Raw genomic sequence first — 20000 nt, 5'->3', positions numbered from 1 at the left:
AAACAAAAAACACAAGTACATGTTGTAAGTCATTCATATTTATTTAAATGTTGGCAGAGTTTTAATAAATCCCCTCAAAAAATTAAAGGAAAGAATGAGTAGAGAGAGAGAGAGAGAGAGAGAGAGAGAGAGAGAGAGAGAGAGAGGAAGAGAGGGAAAGTAAATTACTGCAAAAATACTCAAACACTGAGGGTTTAATCTCTGGTCATAAAGTATTTGCTGATTGTGATTGTGAGGAGAGGAGATTTTCCTCTGAGGACGACTGGTCGGCCCCGGAGGGCAGAGTTACGTGATGCACCTGAACGCATCACCATGTATTGTTGGTCTGAAGCTGGTTCACCAGTAAAAATCCTCCAATCAGCCTCGTTGTTTCAGCCGCCGGGTTCAAAGTGTGAAACAAGTAGCGGCTGACAGTCTGGACATTAGGAAAAGTTCTGGTACGCACCATACTCTAGGAACAAGTCCCGGTACGCTGAGGGGTCAAATTGAAATATGCCGGTACTGCGTACTGGTGCATACCGGCCCACTTAAAGCACGGGTTCTAAACATGAACACTGGGAGAACACGGACATTCTAGTGGACAGAACACCAAGTTGGATTGTTATTATGGTGACTGTCAAAATAAAACTACCCAGTTGGATTGTTATTATGGTGACTGTCAAAATAAAACTACCAAGTTGGATTATTACAGTGACTATCAAAATAAAACTACCCAGTTGGATTGTTATTATGGTGACTGTCAAAATAAAACTACCAAGTTGGATTATTACAGTGACTATCAAAATAAAAGGGAAAGTTAGGGAAAATTCCCAACATTATGAATTTTGGCTCTAATGAGATTTCAATGCCGAGACAATTTTTATTTTCACCTTGTACTACGTCTTTCCAATCGTTCATTAGTTTTGTTAGTCCCACAATATATGGGTGTGGTCTCCCACAAGACCACCGCCCCCCCAACACCAATCAGAGGTTCTACCAAAACTTGGACGTGACAAAGGGAGCTCTCGAAAATCTCATTTTAGCTTTCCACTCAAATTCTCTCAGGCTCGGACTGTTTCTTATTTTATGTCGGTCCCCAGTCATCATCCTTAATTATTATGTTCATTTCTAGTTCCCACTTTCCTTTACCATCCTGTGTATTCTCTGTTTTCTTGCTGTAATATTTTGTAGGCATGAGACATATTCACTGTTAATTTTCCTTTTTATTAGAAATAAAAAAATTGCTGTAAATTTGTGGGTGGAGCTTGTGAGGGGATTAGGTCATTATGTTAATGAGGATAATTCCTTACTTGTAAATATTTATCCAACTGTTGGGTTGGCAGGTCAAACTTCTGCTGGAGCTGCTGAGAGGACATCACACTTCTGCTCTCAACCATTTCATCCAGCAAACAGTGGAAAACAGTGGAACTGCACCAACTTTTTATTAAATGGAAAGAAACAAGACGAGTGAAACGAAATAGAAACGAGTGCAAACAAGTTTATTGAGTCTTTTGGCCAAAAATGTAAACTTTGTTCAGTCGGTCGACTCGGTCAAAGATCTGGCCTCCGTCACGCTTTAGCACTTTGTCCTGGAGGAGAAAACTAAAAGAAAAAGGTCCTGCAGCTGTTAAAAGGAAACCTGCCGTCAGTGCGTCCCGCTCTCCAGAGCGGCAGGTCGGACCGGCTCTCTGCGTGGGACCCTGGTTGGAACCCGCTGGTACTTCCTGTTTGGTCAGTGAGCCTTCAGCTTGTCTGCGACCAGCGTCATGAAGAGTCCGTAGAGCAGGCCGCCGGCCAGCAGCAGCAGGGTGCTGGACCCGGGCCCCAGGCTCAGCAGCGCCCCCAGCAGGTAGAAGAGGAGCAGCAGCAGCAGCGTCCGGAAGCTGGCCAGCGGCCGCAGGCTCAGCCGGGGCCGCCGGCTCCGCTCCGCCGTGTCGCGACAGGCCGGACTCTGCCTCAGCCGGGCGCCGCCCGCCGGGTCCGTCAGGAAGTGGCGCCCCAGGCGGCCCAGGAAGTCCGGGCGCGAGCACAGGGCGGTCATGTGACCCCCGAACTGCCGGGCAGACACACGACGGGTGAAACATGGCGTCAGTGGAGGAGTTCTGATGACCGACGCTCTGGGAACATTAAACCTTCTGGACTCTACAACCACATTCCTGTCCACTTCTTTAAATCAAAAACATTTTGAAGCCATGAATCTAACCAAATTGACCTTTTAATACGTAATATGCTATCAGGTAACAGATATTATAACTTTATTGACATTTCTCCCTTCATGTAAGGAGGCGATGGCTTCATGCAGCGACTCTTAGAGGCAGGCGGGTTCCAACTCCTTTGAAAGTATTTTTAGTAGGGATGCACCGTTACCACTTTTTTAAAGGACAAGTACAAATAGCAGTACTAACCTGGAGCTACTTGTTGATACAGAGTACTGATACATGTTATTAAATACCAATAAAGCCTCATTTATTCTCCATATATAAATGATAACCGAGGCTATGCTTTGCCATGAACTACCTAATTGTTCATATATCTGTTCAGTGTACTTTAATCATGTTTAGCATGTAGCATCGCTGGGGTCTGAGCCCCAAAACTCATTAGCATGTAGCATGTAGCATGTAGCACAGCTCAGCGTTACGCTCCGAGCAGTTAACTGTTGTCATTCTCACTGATATTACAGAAGCTCCAACCCGCAGACATCACTACCATCGGACCACGTCGTGTAATACTCGCCGAGTCGTATGGGAGAGTTTTCAGAGTGGAGCACCCTCTAGTGGCCTGACATGCTCACTGCAGGGTTTTTAAAGAGTGAGGCGTGGCCAGTTGATAAATGGAGGGCGGAGCTGCACTCACCCTCTCATTGACCAGCGAGGAGACCCGGTAGAGGAGGCGCACCAGCAGCGCGCTCTCGTAGCTCCTGATTGGCTGCAGCTCGGGGTCTCCCTGGTACCGCAGGTCAAACCTGCGCAGCCCGTTGATGAGCTGCCGGCGGCCCAGCTCGGTGAGGATCAGGCCGTTCTCCCCCTGGACGCAGTCGGGGAGCTGCTTGCTGTTCCCGTCGTCCTGAGAGGAGCCCAGGGTGGACAACACCTGGTTCAGGTGTCCCTGGTTCAGCTGCAGGACAGGAGGAAGAGCGGCTCAACACCTGCATCCTCATCTTCATCACTAACCCTGGTCTACTGCCTCCTCATCTTCATCACTAACCCTGGTCTACCTGCCTCATCTTCATCACTAACCCTGGTCTACCTGCCTCCTCATCTTCATCACTAACCCATGTCTACTGCCTCCTCATCTTCATCACTAACCCTGGTCTACCTGCCTCCTCATCTTCATCACTAACCCTGGTCTACTGCCTCCTCATCTTCATCACTAACCCCTGTCTACTGCCTCCTCATCTTCATCACTAACCCTGGTCTACCTGCCTCCTCATCTTCATCACTAACACTGGTCTACCTGCCTAATCATCTTCATCACTAACCCTTGTCTACTGCCTCCTCATCTTCATCACTAACCCTGGTCTACCTGCCTCCTCATCTTCATCACTAACCCTGGTCTACTGAGAGGCTGAAAGCAGAAGGTGACGTAACGCTTTAATAACCAAACTGAGGAAGACCTTGAAGATCTGGCACAGGTTCTCCAGAGCCCGGTCCAGGAACTCGTGGGTCTTCTTCAGGTACTCGCCGCTCTCCTCGGGCTCGGCTCCACTGAAGGTGTTGTTGATGTCAGGTGAAGCGAGTCCGAACCAGGACAGGAAGGAGCCGGAGGAGGTCACCTCGCTGGACTGGTCCGAAATCCTCTTGGCCGTCTGCCGGGCCTGAGCAATGATCTGAACCAGCTTCATGACCTGGAGGGGGGGGGGGGGGGGAGAGACACACACACACACACACACACACACACACACACACACACACACACACACACACACACACACACACACACACACACACACACACACACACACACACACACACACACACACACACACACACACACACACACACACACACACACACGTTGATTGTCAAGAGTCAGGCTATGTTCTACTCCACCGTACAAGCTGCATTTGTCGTCAACAGTTGGGTTAAGTTTGAGGTTAGTAGTTGGGTTCAGTGCATCAGTTAAGTTTGAGGTTAGTAGTCGGGTTCAGTTCACCAGGTTAAGTTTGCTCTCTCTGGCTCTGTTGAGCTGGACTTACGGCCCCCCGGAGCTCGGAACCAAACATCTGCTTGTACTGACAGTCCTGCCCCTCCAGAGAGTAGACGTGGCTCTTCACCCTGAACACCATGTCCGTCACAGCCCGTTGCCGTGACGACAGGAAGCTGCCCCCTTGGCTCGGGGTGAGGTAGCCCCGGGGCTGCCGGTGGTGGAGGACATGCTCAGGCTCCAGGAACAGCTGCTCACCTGGAGGAAGAGGAGGAAGGTTGTTACGACCAGCACAGTAACCCACAGCGACCGCGGCTCACCTTTCTGGATCATCTCGGCCAGGTTGGGCTGGGAGAAGACTTTAGCCACTCTGAAAACCATCAGGGCGTTCTTGGCGTTGACCAGGTCGGTCCTCACTGCTCGGTTCAGAAACACCTGGAAGAGCTTGGTGTACATGAGCAGGTTCTCGTGAACGAAGGATTCCCTGGAAGAGACCAAACCGCCGTTAGAGACGAGCTCGCCGGAACCGACCGAGCTCTGGAATGGGACCGAGCTCTGGAATGGGACCAGGTGCCGGAACGGGACCGAGCTCTGGAACGGGACGAGCTCCGGAATGGGACGAGCTCCGGAATGGGACCAGGCGCCGGAACGGACCGAGCTCTGGAACGGGATGAGGGCCGGAACGGGATCGAGGTCTGGAACGGGACGAGCTCTGAAATGGGACCAAGCGCCGGAACGGACCGAGCTCTGGAACGGGACCGAGCTCTGGAACGGGACCGAGCTCTGGAACGGGATGAGCGCCGGAACGGGACCGAGCTCTGGAACGGGATGAGCGCCGGAACGGGATCGAGCTCTGGAACGGGACCGGGAGCGGGAACGGACCGAGCTCTGGAACGGGATGAGCGCCGGAACAGGACGAGCTCCGGAACGGGACCAGGCGCCCGAACGGACCGAGCTCTGGAACGGGACCCGGCGTCGGAATGGGACGAGCTCCGGAACGGGATGAGCGCCGGAACGGAATCAAGCTCTGGAACGGGACCGGGTGCGGGAACGGACTGAGCTCTGGAACGGGATGAGCGCCGGAACGGGACGAGCTCCGGAACAGGACCGGGCGCCGGAACGGCCCGAGCTCCGGAACGGGATGAGCTCTGGAAGCACTCACCATTTGTCCGGGACGGTTCTGTTCTGCTCCACCTGGGCGTTGCTCTTCTCTCCAGTGTATCTCCAGGGCTGGATGTAGCTGAGCCACGTCTCCAACACCTGCAGAGACCAGGAGCTCAGGTTCAAACCGTCTGCACCTTAAAACTGGTACCAAGTTCTCTGAAGGAACTCTTCATTTCTCCTCGAGAGCTTAGCATTAGCATTAGCTGAGTTGTTAGCACAGTGAATCTCTGTTGATGCTCTGTTATCTGATGTTAGAGGAGGAAGATGCTCTATAAAAAATGACTCACTGCTCTGAAGGAGGCGTCCAGAGGCCAGTGGCCGAAGCAGTGCTGCAGGAAGAGGTAGAGCTTCTGCTGCACGAAGCGCTGCACCACCACCCTGCAGGACAGAGACACCATCAGAGACGGTTCCTCCATGGAAGAGCGATGGCATCTGACCCCTTACTGACCTCTTGAACTCCTCCAGGGGGCTGGGGTGGGTGTGCGAGTGGGCCGAGGGTGAGGAGGGGGAGGAGGAGAGCTGCTCGGGCTTCAGGCTGCTGGAGAAGGCGTGGAGGTGCTTGACCAGGAGGCGCACCACCAGGACGTGCTCCTCTGTGGGGCTGAAGGGCTCCTGGAAAGAAATCCAGTCACACGGGGGTCCACCATCACCCCCACCCACAGAACCCCCCACAGCCTCACCCCTCACCCAGCCCAGCGCTGAAGACAGCAGCCAATCACTACGCAGCTTTCCCAGCGTGAAAGCAGCCAAACAACCAGCGCAGGCTCGGAGCGGGGGGGGGGGGGGGGCACCGAGGTCCTACGGGATGGAACCCTCCGTCAGGTACCTAGCACTACGGAACGGGTCTGATAAGGAGGAGTCGTCTGCTGATTGGTCGACGATCGTCACTCTCAACAAGCTGCAATATTCAAACTCGTCTGGTCTGAATGTCTTCATTTTACTGGACCTGACCTGGACCTGACCTCACCTGGCCCTGACCTAGCCTTGACCTGGACCTGACCTCACCTGGCCCTGACCTAGCCTTGACCTGGACCTGACCTGGACCTGACCTCACCTGGCCCTGACCTAGCCTTGACCTGGACCTGACCTGGACCTGCTCTTGACCTGACCTGACCTGATCTGTACCTGACCTGACCTGGACCTGATCTGTACCTGACCTGACCTGGACCTGATCTGTACCTGACCTGACCTGATCTGTACCTGACCTGGACCTGAACCTGACCTGGACCTGCTCTTGACCTGACCTGGAACTGACCTGACCTGACCTGGACCTGAACCTGATCTGGACCTGCTCTTGACCTGATCTGGACCTGACCTGACCTGACCTGACCTGATCTGGACCTGACCTAGCCTTGACCTGGACCTGGCCTGGACCTGCTCTTGACCTGACCTGGACCTGACCTGGATCTGGACCTGCTCTTGACCTGATCTGGACCTGACCTGACCTGACCTGATCTGGACCTGACCTAGCCTTGACCTGGACCTGGCCTGGACCTGCTCTTGACCTGACCTGACCTGATCTGGACCTGACCTAGCCTTGACCTGGACCTGGCCTGGACCTGCTCTTGACCTGACCTGGACCTGACCTGGATCTGATCTGTACTTGACCTGGCCTGGCCTGACCTGGACCTGGACCTGATCTGGACCTAAACCTAAAGTTTTTCTCTTGACTCCTTCTCATGTTCGCTCTTCATTTCCTTTTGAGTTCCATCCTGTTTGGAGCTTCTGGAACATTTTCTATAAGACCAACCTCCATGCTAATGCTAACTCTGTAGCATTACTGCTAGCTGCTGTTGCGTTCTGGCTCTTTGTGAAGCAGTGCGCCCCCCAGTGGACACATTAGGGGGAGCAGGGACTGTTGGGGTGCTTCAGTCTGGGGTTCTCAGCCGGGCTGGTTTTGATCTACAGGCCTCATGTTGGACTGAACCCCCAGTGGGGGGGGGGTTAGGGTATCTGACTGGACCAGACCTCAGTGTGTACTCACACTCTAGTAATCAGATTACACACTGCCCCGAGTGACCTCGGTGCTCCTTCACCTGCTGGAGCGAAGCTGCTTCATCCTCATCACTGCAAAGTTTCCTCTCAGATAAAAACGCACGCACGCACGCACGCACACTGTAACTCATTAAGCCTCAGAGAGTAATTAAGTAACTGCAGCTCAGGTTTTACTGGAGCCACAACAGAGTCAAAAGAAAGCACAGCACAGCGGTGTTACGGTGAAGAAAGCATGCTTCAAAACAAGAGAGGCAAACCCACAGAAAACTATCAAACTCTTCATTCCTGGATTACTCCTCCCCTCGAGGATACTTCTCTGCAGGATTGGAATCTCTTTGTTTTGACGGAGGGTTTCTGATTGGACTGAGCGGCAGAGAAGTATCCCGGAGCGGGAGCTGCAGTGACGGAGCGTTACCTCCAGGAGGCCCCGGAGGGCCGGGGCTGAGTGAAAAGGTAAAAGTACTTGGTAGGTGTGGAGGGTCCCAGAGCCTGGGGGGGGGGCCAGGGGCTGGAACGGCATGCTGGACATACTGCTGGACATACTGAGGCGGTACTGCAGCAGAGCCAGCTGATCCCCCAGAACCACCAGGGGGAGAAGAGAAGGGGGGGTGAGAGGAAAGAGGAGAGGGAGATATGAGGGGGGAAGAGGGAGGAGAGTACAGAGGAGGGAGGGGGGGGGGGGGGGGGGGGGGGCAGGAGGAAGGTCAACATGAGAAAACAGGAAGAATCCAAGCAGACAGAAACAGTTGATCGAAAATAAGGAGGAGAGGAGGAGCAGATGAGGGCAGAGGAAGAGGAAAAGAGGAGAAGAGGAAGAAGAGGAGGAAGAGGAGGAAGAGGAGGAAGAGGAGACAAACACAAACACAATGTTGACTGTAGAAACATAAAACTGTCGGCGGAGGAGGAGGAGGTTATTATTATTATTATTATTACATGGTGGGAGAGACGGGAGTCATTTCACTGAAGTCAAACCACACACACACACACACACACACACACACACACACACACACACACACACACACACACACACACACACACACACACACACACACACACACACACACACACACACACACACACACACACACACACACACACACACACACACACACACACACACACACGTTTATATTAAGTCAATCTGACACAGACTGATCATCCGTCTTGCTTGTTTTTATTTTGTCTCAGTGAACCAACCAGCTTGGTCACCTAACCCAACACCCGGTTAACTAACCCTCTAACCAGTTCATTAACTAGCTAACGAACCCTCCAACCAGTTGATTGAGTAGCCAACTAACCCACCAACCAGCTAAGTAATCCACCAATCGGCTAATTAAACCACCAAACAGTTCATTAACCAGCTAACCCACAAGCCAGTTAACTAACCAGCTAAATAATCCACCAACCAGCTAACTAGCCCACCAACTATGCAACTAATCAACCAAATAAGCTACCAACCAGTTAACTAGCTAACTAAGCCACCAACTATCTTAACTAACCAGCTGATTAACCTGCCAGCCAGTTAAGTAACCCTCCAACCAGTTCATTAACTAGCCAAGTGGCCCACCAACCAGCTAACTAACCCACTAACAAACCAGCTGACAGCAATTGAGGAAAACAGAAATCAGCATGTCGGTAACTACTGAAGAAAACGCTGTTATTTGATGCAATCTGGTATTTTAGCCTGTGGCCCCGTTTATACGACACAAATATTGGTTGTGTTTTTTTGGGTCCGTTTCCACGACGACGGTAATCAGAGCCACTGAAAACATTTTTGACAATGACCAGACTGCCTGTAGATGGCGGAAACTCTGGTTCTGGTCACCACGTTACTAGTAACTAGTAGTTCTGCACATGCTCAGTAGAGCCAATCACAACGTTTCCTCCGTGATGTCATGACTCCCAGTCCATATAATAACAATCCAACTTGGTGGTTTTATTTTGACAGTCACCGTAATAAGAATCCAACTTAGTAGTTTTACTTTGACAGTCAGCTTAATAACAATCCAACTTGGTGGTTTTATTTTGACAGTCGGCGTCATAAGAATCCACTAGAATGTCTGTGTTCTCCCATTGTTCATGTTTAGAGCTCATTGTTCTCTGCTGCATGTGTGTGCTTTTAGTACTAAAAACAACAACAGCACCAACTAGTGGACCAACACACTAACTACACCTTTTTAAGCATTTCTCCCATTTCGATGGAAATGGAGGTTTTCAAAACGTGAGACTTTTCCCAGAGGAAAACGATGCGTTTTAATTTCAAACGTTGTCGTGTAAACGAAGCCTAAAAAACTCATTGACAAAATAAAAGTGTGAAATGACAGTTTCAGCCTGGATATTTTACCGACATTTCGACAAGACAGAAGCTGATAGTTCCACCATGAACTCAGCGGAGAAATGACTCCCATCCCTTCACGTCATTAACAGAGAGACTGAAAGATTCTGCTCAGGAAGAAACCAGAAAAGTTTGCCAAGATGCTGAACGTAAAGCTTCACACTGTCGTCAGTATAGAAGAGTTAAACCGACCCGACGCTTCAGTTTTGGTCGTCTGAGACTCTGCCTGTCCAGAATGTTTCAGTCTGAGCAGGACACACATGGAACTCAGTGATGAAGGTTAATTACGGTGTTTGTGATGCAGGTCACATGTTTCCTCTGTAGCTTGAAGCAGCAGAAAACACTGGAGATCTGACCGTCTCGTAACAGTTGAACTTTTAATGAACCAATTTGTCAGATTAGTTCTGGTGAATCTGCTGCTGGTTAAACCCAGAGGACACAGAGTGAGACAGGAATCATGCTTCTTCATCCACCTACTGCTTCAGTGTCGAGCCTGAATCATGACACGGGTCTGGATCATCCATGCAGTTCCTACAGCCACACAGTTCCTACAGCCACACAGTTCCTACAGTCATACAGCTCCTACAGTCACACAGCTCCTACAGTCACACAGCTCCTACAGTCACACAGCTCCTACAGTCATACAGCTCCTACAGTCATACAGCTCCTACAGTCACACAGCTCCTACAGTCATACAGCTCCTACAGTCACACAGCTCCTACAGTCACACAGCTCCTACAGTCATACAGCTCCTACAGTCATACAGCTCCTACAGTCACACAGCTCCTACAGTCATACAGCTCCTACAGTCACACAGCTCCTACAGTCACACAGCTCCTACAGTCACACAGCTCCTACAGTCATACAGCTCCTAGTCACACAGCTCCTACAGTCACACAGCTTCTAAAGTCAGACCTCCTACAGTCAGACAGACCAGAGACACTCGGTGACATGCAGCATGCAACAAGGAGTGAAAGGAAGCAGAAGCAGCTGGACTCTGCAGACCCCTTCAACGCTGCGCTAACAGGGGAACTCCAGACTGAGCCTCCACCCTGCAGGGAGTCTGGTTCTGCAGGTTCCTCCTTGTAAAGGGAGTTTTTCCTTTCCACCCTCTCCTGCTGCTCGTGTGGAGTTGTTGTTGTTGTTGTTGTTGTTGTTGTCTGTAAAACTAAGATGTAATTGGTGCTCTAGGAATTTATTCAACTGAATTCAGCAGGGAAGAAACTAACCACTTCACCAGCCAACTATCAACCATCAACTAGTCAGCCAGTTAACCAGCCAACTATCAACCATCAACTAGTCAACCAGTTAACCAGCCAACTATCAACCATCAACTAGTCAGCCAGTTAACCAGCCAACTATCAACCATCAACTAGTCAGCCAGTTAACCAGCCAACTATCAACCATCAACTAGTCAGCCAGTTAACCAGCCAACTATCAACCATCAACTAGTCAGCCAGTTAACCAGCCAACTATCAACCATCAACTAGTCAACCAGTTAACCAGCCAACTATCAACCATCAACTAGTCAGCCAGTTAACCAGCCAACTATCAACCATCAACCAGTTAACCAGCCAACTATCAACTATCAACCAGTCACCTATCAGAAGCTGGTGTGTTTCAGTGTCACGAGGCACCATGTCCCACCTGATGGGGGAGGAGATGGTCAGGTGGTGGGGGGGAGGTATAGTGTGAGGGGGGCCTTATGGGGGGAGGTAATGGAGGAGGGGGGACGTGGTCAGCCAGTCAACAGCCAGTCAACAGCCAGCCGTGTGATGCAGCGGTGCAGGAGACAGGAGGAGGTGTGGTGGTGGTGGAGGTGGTGGTGGGGTTAATAATAGTCTTACCTTTACCTGGGGAGACTGAAGCTTCTGGTACATGTCCAGGGAGTAGTGATGGAGCCACACCTCCACGAACATCTGGAGACAGGAAGGACAAACTGTGGGAATGTTCTTCTCCACAAGCTCCATGCAGACGCCAAACGCCACACACCGTTTTTTTACCTGCAGCAGCGTCTCGGACCTCCAGATCTCCTGAGCTGCCGGGTCGGCGTTCACCGAGGGCTGGTGGAAGATGTGATGCTTCAGCAGGCTGGGACTGTGGACGCCATAACCAGCGAACGACACGCTGGACGCTCTGAAGGAACAACCACAGGAGGCGCTGTGAGCTGCCTGCTCTCACACAGCTCTGTGTGTGTGTGTGTGTGTGTGTGTGTGAGAGAGACCTGGGCGAGGGAGCAGTGACGGAGCCTCTGGAGTCGGAGAACGGGGACGGAGGCACGCTGCCCTCAGTGGGGAGGAAGTACTTGAGGTACGTGTCCACCAGCACAAAGTAAGCGCTGTCGGTAGAGCTCCCCTGGTGGCCTGGAGGAAAACTCTGCAAACACACGGACTTCATCAGCTCGTTTCCTCCACATCTACGTCATTCACACATTGATAGGGACAGGATGAAGCTGCTCTGGACTGAAATGCACGCTCAAGATTAAAAATAAATAAAAAAGATCATTTCTCTCAGCTTGACTTTATAAATGTCTCTTTACAGATATTAACTAATTAAGTTAACGGTTTGATTTCTAGTAGTTTTTGGCACCAAATTCTTAAATAAGTGTTGAAGATCTGTTTTAGACTTTAAAACAATTTTTATCATCAACATCTTTATCACCTTTAATACGGAAGAGTTTTAGGGCCAGTGAAGAAAAAAAACAATTCGGAAGCTAAAAAAAAAAAAAAAAACCTTCGTGGCCCCAAAAAAAGTCCAAAATCATATTCAAGATTTTTTTTTCCCACGGAGAGACCGTCTGTCCGTCCCTCATCATTTCCCGTAGATGTGAATTCACATTAAATCATTTAATTGTGACTATAGCAGGTTGCTTACTGCTGATGGACGTGTGATTTTACACAGGATTTCCTTGATTAATAAGAAGATTTAAATAAGCAGCCGGGATCCGTGTCTTTGTCCTTCGTACTCGACGAACTTCCTCTACAGAACCAGGCTGCTCTGTCTCTTCTGGTCCTGGTACTGATGATAACTGTGTTCCTCTACAGAACCAGGCAGCAGCTGCTCTGTCTCTTCTGGTCCTGGTACTGATGATAACTGTTCCTCTACAGAACCAGGCAGCAGGCTGCTCTGTCTCGTCTGGTCCTGATGATAACTGTGTTCCTCTACAGAACCAGGCAGCAGCTGCTCTGTCTCTTCTGGTCCTGGTACTGATGATAACTGTTCCTCTACAGAACCAGGCAGCAGCTGCTCTGTCTCGTCTGGTCCTGATGATAACTGTGTTCCTCTACAGAACCAGGCAGCAGCTGCTCTGTCTCTTCTGGTCCTGGTTCTGATGATAACTGCTCCGTGTTTATGAGCTCCATTCTGTCCTGAAGCATCTTTTCATCCCTTCATTAAACCGCCTGATGCATCAGGAGGAAACAGTCTCACCGCTGGCAGGAGGACAGACACACTTTTTTTCAACTTTTTTTTGAAAAAACAAAATCTCGAATTTGATTTTCGACTTTTTCTGGGGCCACGAAGGTTTTATTTTATTTTTTGCCTCCGAATTTGTTCTTCTTCAGTGGCCCTAAAACTCTTCCGTACCTTTAAAAATCTACAATAGTGAAAAATAAACCATAAATCATACTTTAATAAAACTTGGAGTTTTAATTTTCATTCTCCAAAGTATTCCAGCAGGTGCGATAATGAAAAAGTCTTTAAATGTAATAAAAATGGTTATTCCTCCCGTCAACCGCACACACAGAGTTACACACTGACCTTCGGTGTGAGGAGACAGAAGGCAAAGTTGAACATGAAGAACTCAAACGGATCTGCAGGAACATTAAGGAACAAACGGAGCTTCATGACCTCCAACTGTGAGTGAAGCCGCAGCGCTAAAAACTACAAGAGCTGCAGAGCTTTACTGTGTAAAATCTCCACACAACTGCATGTGGTGCAGAGAAATACTAGAGGATGGAGGGAGAGGTTCTGAGCTGTTACACTGGCTCACATTAGGCTGCAGGAGTTGATCAAATGAGCAACAATTAAAATATAGATTCATCAAAATTTGATTTATTATTGTATTTTATATCATATCTCTCCAAAGGTCACAAATATATTTATATACAGTGCCCAGTTTTAATCATGTACGAGGTGCTGAGAGCTCTCCACTAGAGGGAGCTGTGGTCACTTTGTGTTCCATCTAAAGGAGAACCCAAGGCAGTGCGGAGGAGGAACCCTGCTGGCGACAGAGGAGCGGTTCTGAACCAAGCCTGCGCTTGGCCGTGTGCAGTGAAGGATACTGAGAGCCAGGTTGAGGCTCAGGAGGCCCGTCGGAGGGAAGTGCAGCTTGTTGTGGAACAGCGGGCAGTCTGGGAGGACGCCCTCCTGGATGCAGGCCTTCACCGGACCCTGGAAACACAGCCGGCTCACATCAGGACCAGGGAACGCACAACTACAGGCCAGTCTACACGGTCTGTGTGACGTCAACACCGTCATCCACCCCCTGAAGCCCATACACTCAGACTTTAACTGATACTACCTGTAATTAAGTGTAATCTAGTATCTTTATCTGCATTCTGTAACGGGCTGTGTGCTCCGACTGCTCTGTGCCAGAACCTACTGAGCGCCTGAGTGAGGAGATCCTCCGCCCCCCCGTCAGTACAATCATACTAGAATCTAAAGACCCAGACGGCTCAAGGCTCCTGGAGTGAAACATTAAGTAGTTCAGGAAAGGAGAACGCCGCCGCCTGAGGGAGAGACCTTCTCAGGATCGTTAGGAATGGACAGAAGTGTAGTATGGAGACAATCGTGTGAGTGTCCATGCTCCGCCCACAAGGCGAAGCGGTCTGCGGACACGCTGCGCAGAACGTATGGAGGACGGCTGGAAGGACGTGTGCGCTAAAAGACTGGAATACAACATGTGGACAGTTTGTACCGGCAGAGACCATCTCAGAGTTTCACACAGCAAGAGACGACCCTGATCCTGTCAGGAGACGCTCAACTTTAGGCTCCGTTTCCATAGCAACACTGCTCAGAGCCACTGAAACCACAACTTTTTGAAAACAAGGTGAAACTTAATAAACATGCCCTGACTCTGTCTCCATGGAAACGGGGAAAAGCACTGGCTGGAGGCTGAAACCTGAGCGCTCAGCAGGCAGAGAGACGGTCTTACCGGGAGATAATTGACGGGGACTTCATACTTGTAATCTTCTGCTTGCAGTTTGTAGACGAGCTTCATCAGGGGGCCGCTGGTCGGGTCGGGTCGGGTCGGGGCGGGGCGAGGACAGAATGAGGAGATACGTTACAGCTTGTGGCTCCGCTGCTTCAAAAAGCCAAGAGGAGAAAGAGGGTGTGCCTACGTTGGGCTGAGAAACTCCATGACGATGTTGTACTCGCTGCTCCGGCAGTGCAGGAAGCGCAGGTTCCAGCCCGCCAGGATCCCGTCCAGACTGCCGAACACCACCTCCATGAGCCAGGGGAAGACCGGGTGCAGCTCCTGAAAGCAGGACCCAGTTTAACCTGCTGCAGGCTTCACACCCTGAGGCTGCTCTGACAGCTGATCCCACTGGACACACACACACACACACACACACACACACACACACACACACACACACACACACACACACACACACACACACACACACACACACACACACACACACACACACACACACACACACACACACACACACACACACACACACACACACACACACACACACACACACGAAGCAGGTGAGCTCACCTTTGCAGGATAATCATCGAAGATCTTCACCAGGTCCTGACATCTCAGAAGCAGCGGTTTGGTGGTGGAGTCGGCTTTCAGGTTGGCCTGGAACAACAACAACAACACGTTAACACAACAACACGTTAACACAACAACACGTTAACACAACAACACGTTAACACAACACGTTAACAAAACAACACGTTAACAAAACAACACGTTAACACAACAACACGTTAACACATTAACACAACACGTTAAAATAACAACACATTAAAGGAGACATATCATGCTTTTAAATCCTTCCTTTTTACATATAAATCATACAGTTGTGGTCTATACAACGCGAAACTGCAATGCTTGGGTCTGAATCCCTCATTATTAGAGCTCCACAGGCCCCTTTTCTACCCCTTTTCTGATGTGCTTCTGAGAGCAACTCGTTCTGGGGCGGTCTCTTCATACCCCGCCTCCTCTCCAGGTTGCAGAGGTGACACTCGGTTCAACGCCACCCTGTTCGGCCATCTTTGTAGTTTGATAGAACAGATACAATTATCTAGCGGCGCAGAAACTTTATATTCACACATTATTTACAAAATGTCAACAAGGGAAGATTTGTCCATCCAGCCATACATGTTGGAGCCAGAGTCGGACCCGGCGGAGCCAGATGAAAATGACCATGATGCACCTGAAGAACAACGTCTTCATATGGATGTAACGCAATGGTGTGTTACTATATTTACACTAACTTCTCCATCCATGCCCACTACTACAATACTGCCTGTATTACAACGACTATTTAACACAGAAGTTACATTATAATCTATAACGAGCACACAGCGCTAACATATGAAGACGGTGCAACTGCTAATGCTAACAAAACAATGACAGGGACGTCTTATCATCACACTTTTTAGCGTTATATACAGCTTACCGAAGTGCTCTGTTCGTCGTCTCCATAGATAGAAGGAACTGACCGCTCAATCAGACCAAGTCTTTCAGCAAATCCTTCTTTATACTGGCGGAGGTTGCTGAAGCAGTCGTCCTTAAAGTGATTCGCGCACACAAAAATGACCTTACCCACAGATGTGGGTACATTTCTGTGAAAAATAAAACTCAACCAGGCACTTCGAAAAGGTTCTGATGCTGGGAGACGGTGTAACGAAGCTTGTGGGTTACTACATCCAACAACCGAACATTTCCACTTATCCTCTCGTAACTTCGGTTGGACTACAAAATCGCAGCGAGAAACAAAAATGGCGGATTGATCGAAACGTCGATGTCCTAATTTGGCAGTTCCGCCGGGAATACTGTGACGTCATTGTTCAAAAAACGTAATAGAGAATAGAAAAATCAAAACGGATCGCAAAATATGACCAAAACAGAATATAAAGATATCAACGGAGCACCTGAAGAGACTACTTTGAACTTTTCTGTACTTCTAAACACTCTAAATATACAACAACATGCATTTAAGGGCTAAAAAAGTGGATTTAGCATGATATGTCCCCTTTAACACAACGACACATTAACACAACAACAAAATGTTAACACAACACGTTAACATAACACGTTAACATAACAACACATTAACACAACAACACATTAACACAACAACAACACGTTAACATAACACGTTAACATAACAACAACACGTTAACATAACACATTAACACAACAACAACACGTTAACATAACAACACATTAACACAACACGTTAACATAACACATTAACACAACAACAGGTTAACACAACAACAAAATGTTAACACAACAACACGTTAACACAACAACACATTAACACAACACGTTAACATAACAACACATTAACACAACACGTTAACATAACAACACGTTAACACAACAACACGTTAACAAAACAACACGTTAACACAACAACAACACGTTAACACAACATGTTAACACAACACATTAACATAACAACACGTTAACACAACAACACATTAACACAACACGTTAACATAACAACACATTAACACAACACGTTAACACAACAACAACACGTTAACACAACAACACGTTAACACAACAACAACAACACGTTAACACAACAACAACACGTTAACACAACAACAACACGTTAACACAACAACAATAACACGTTAACACAACAACAACACGTTAACACAACAACAACACGTTAACACAACAACACGTTAACACAACAACAACACGTTAACACAACAACAACACGTTAACACAACAACACGTTAACACAACAACAATAACACGTTAACACAACAACAACACGTTAACACAACAACAACACGTTAACACAACAACACGTTAACACAACAACAACACGTTAACACAACACGTTAACACAACAACACATTCCAGTTAAAATCAAACGTTGAGCAGATTTCAGTTCACCCTCAGTATCTAGTAAATATGAATGTTATTCCTCAAAAAACACATTTTGAGGATTTTCAGGTGTTTTAACAAAAAAAAACTAAATTACCCAAAAAACCCAACACGGTTTGAGTTCAATTCTCTAGTTTTATTTACTTCAAAGATGTGCTGTGGTTGTACTGCAGTTAATACAAGCTGGCTTGTGATGCCTGGTGGTTTTTGACACGTTAACTCAGTTCTTCTATCTTCATATGATTTCCGGGTTTCTCAGGAGCGTTTACTCTAAAGACTAAAATGAAAACTGAAGTAAACCTGGAGAAACTGATCAGGAGGTTCGATCAGTGTGTGGTTGACTCAACTTCATGCCAGCGCCATACCATTCATGTCAAAACTTACAAATCAAGAGTTCTCAGCTTGATTGAAATCTAAGAAAAGCATCAAGCGTGACCAGGACTTCCACTGGATTAAAAACACAGATTGGACTCACCAGTAAGAAACTGGGCTGCTGCAGTGTTGGCGCTGCCATGTGGGATTATTCCTCCTTTAAACAGTCTGAGCCCACCTGCAGGAGATAAACACACGCTTTCAAAACACCCCGAGCCGCAGATGGAGCCGTGTTCGGGGTGGATGCTGTAGAAACACCGTGGTCATTGTTAATCTGAATGTTAATCTAACTGAAAAGACTGAGTGAGAAACTCACCCAGAATAGCATGAGGAGCTAACAACGGCTAACGCAGCAAAGCACACAAACAGAGCTCAAACTGCCAACAACAACAGAAAAACAACAAACTACGTAACCTGCTGACATAACGAGTGACGCGATTCCTACCTTCAGTCCTAAAAGGACTTTATTATTGACTGCTTTCCTGAAAACAGAGTTTAACTTCCATCAGTGAACTAACTGAACCGCTTCTTCTTCTTCCACTTCTTCTGTGGTGGAGGGTGAGAACGGTGAGCATGACTGCCATCTGCGGGTCACACTAAGCTACTGCCACTCGCAGGTCATCCCAGGTACTACATGCACTTGAGGTTTAAATGAATATAATTATCGTCTACAAATTTAAGACAATATTAAATAATATTTCTTGTGCCTGTGCAAGGCGCAAAGATTACTATTATCATTATCATTATCGTTATTGTTATTATTGTTATTATTATTATTATTAATAATAATAATAATATCAACATTAACATTAATAATAGTAGTAGTAATAATACTACTAATAATCATTATGATTATTATTATGATTATCGGTATTATTATGAGTATTAATAGTAGTAGTAGTAGTGGCAGTAGACGTAGTAGTAGTATTTATTTTCTATTTTTTTCTGAAATCTTTTGTAGATGGAAGTGGCGCCTCATGAGGAGGCAGGAGAGGCCGGCACACAGAATTTCATCTGGAATTTTCTAGTGAAACCTATATTTGTTGTTATTGTTGTTCAGTGAATGTATTTTATATACTATTCATTATGATGATTATTGAAAATTTTATGATAAAAAAATACGTTTTGATAGTGTACAGGTTAGTAGAAGATAAATTCCTTCAAAATATATTCAGCAATTTCCCCAAATTTTGAACATAATTAAAACTAGTATTTCAGGATTTGTTTGAGTGAAAACTATTAATATTTATTAATTATTGTTGATATCGTTAAAAAACAAAACCCAGTTTGACTGTACGGTAAAGGGGGGGTTAAAATGTTTGGTAAAAAAAAGATATTAATCTGAAAAATGTTTCAAATATTCCAGTGTTAATGATAAAAATGTTCTTTAAGTCTTGATTGATCCAATGTTGTCTCTGTATTCATATCTGATTCTCATATTCACACATCAGGCCAGAAAAAGTCTCAGTTATCAGGTTAAATACCACACACACACACACACACACACACACACACACACACACACACACACACACACACACACACACACACACACAAAGAAATGGATGAATTTAATGTTTTGTTTTATTTAAAATGTCAGTTGTGGTTTGTTGACATACATAATAATGAGTCTTCAGGACTCCGGTGAGGACGTGGACTGAGTCCTGCAGAGGTTCACAGAAACAGTTCAAACCACATCCGCCCGGATACAAACAGGAAACTATCAAAAATAGACTTCTTCAATATACAAACCTGCGATACACAAACAAGGTCGAACAACGTCCATTTTTAATGTGTGCGTTTCCACCGAGGACTTCAAATCCATCGGGAAAAAACCAAAACCAAAACATAAATACACAGAATATGTTGAAGGAGTTAAGCGAACGGGTTTCCTGTTCACTCTGTCGTTAAAGC

At 47.5% G+C, this 20000-nt stretch overlaps 2 protein-coding genes across 10 annotated transcripts in view; both read right to left on the bottom strand.

The window, feature by feature from the left end:
- Positions 1-1457: 1457 nt before the first annotated feature.
- smpd4 (sphingomyelin phosphodiesterase 4) lies at positions 1458-18671 on the bottom strand. 9 transcript variants are annotated; one of them, XM_080461288.1, is made up of 19 exons: positions 18532-18646; positions 18190-18264; positions 15351-15437; positions 14962-15098; positions 14775-14850; positions 13903-14011; positions 13379-13431; positions 11844-11995; positions 11623-11755; positions 11473-11538; positions 7745-7849; positions 5735-5898; positions 5574-5664; positions 5285-5382; positions 4443-4606; positions 4175-4380; positions 3593-3823; positions 2833-3093; positions 1458-2032 (listed from the first exon to the last, which is right to left on the bottom strand). In XM_080461288.1, exons 2-19 carry the CDS (start codon positions 18226-18228, stop codon positions 1712-1714), a joined length of 2493 nt encoding a protein of 830 aa, XP_080317414.1. In that variant the 5' UTR covers positions 18229-18264; positions 18532-18646; the 3' UTR covers positions 1458-1711. The 9 variants fall into 9 exon arrangements, with proteins under 9 accessions (XP_080317414.1, XP_080317413.1, XP_080317410.1 ...); XM_080461287.1 differs by having other exon boundaries at positions 11467-11538; positions 18190-18284; positions 18532-18640; XM_080461284.1 differs by having other exon boundaries at positions 7697-7849; positions 11467-11538; positions 18532-18639.
- A 991-nt stretch (positions 18672-19662) lies between these two features.
- The window catches only part of LOC308108961 (semaphorin-3D), a gene marked incomplete at its 5' end in the record, with an annotated part of 25224 nt that continues 24886 nt past the window's right edge, over positions 19663-20000 (bottom strand). The window contains 1 exon segment of the mRNA XM_080462292.1: positions 19663-20000. This exon segment is cut by the window's right edge and continues 1082 nt beyond it.

Source organism: Lipophrys pholis, assembly GCF_963383615.2.
Source record: "Lipophrys pholis genome assembly, chromosome: 4".
Lineage (NCBI taxonomy): Eukaryota > Metazoa > Chordata > Actinopteri > Blenniiformes > Blenniidae > Lipophrys > Lipophrys pholis.
Note: the sequence above shows the minus strand (reverse complement) of the source record. Positions and strands in the feature narration are given on the sequence as shown.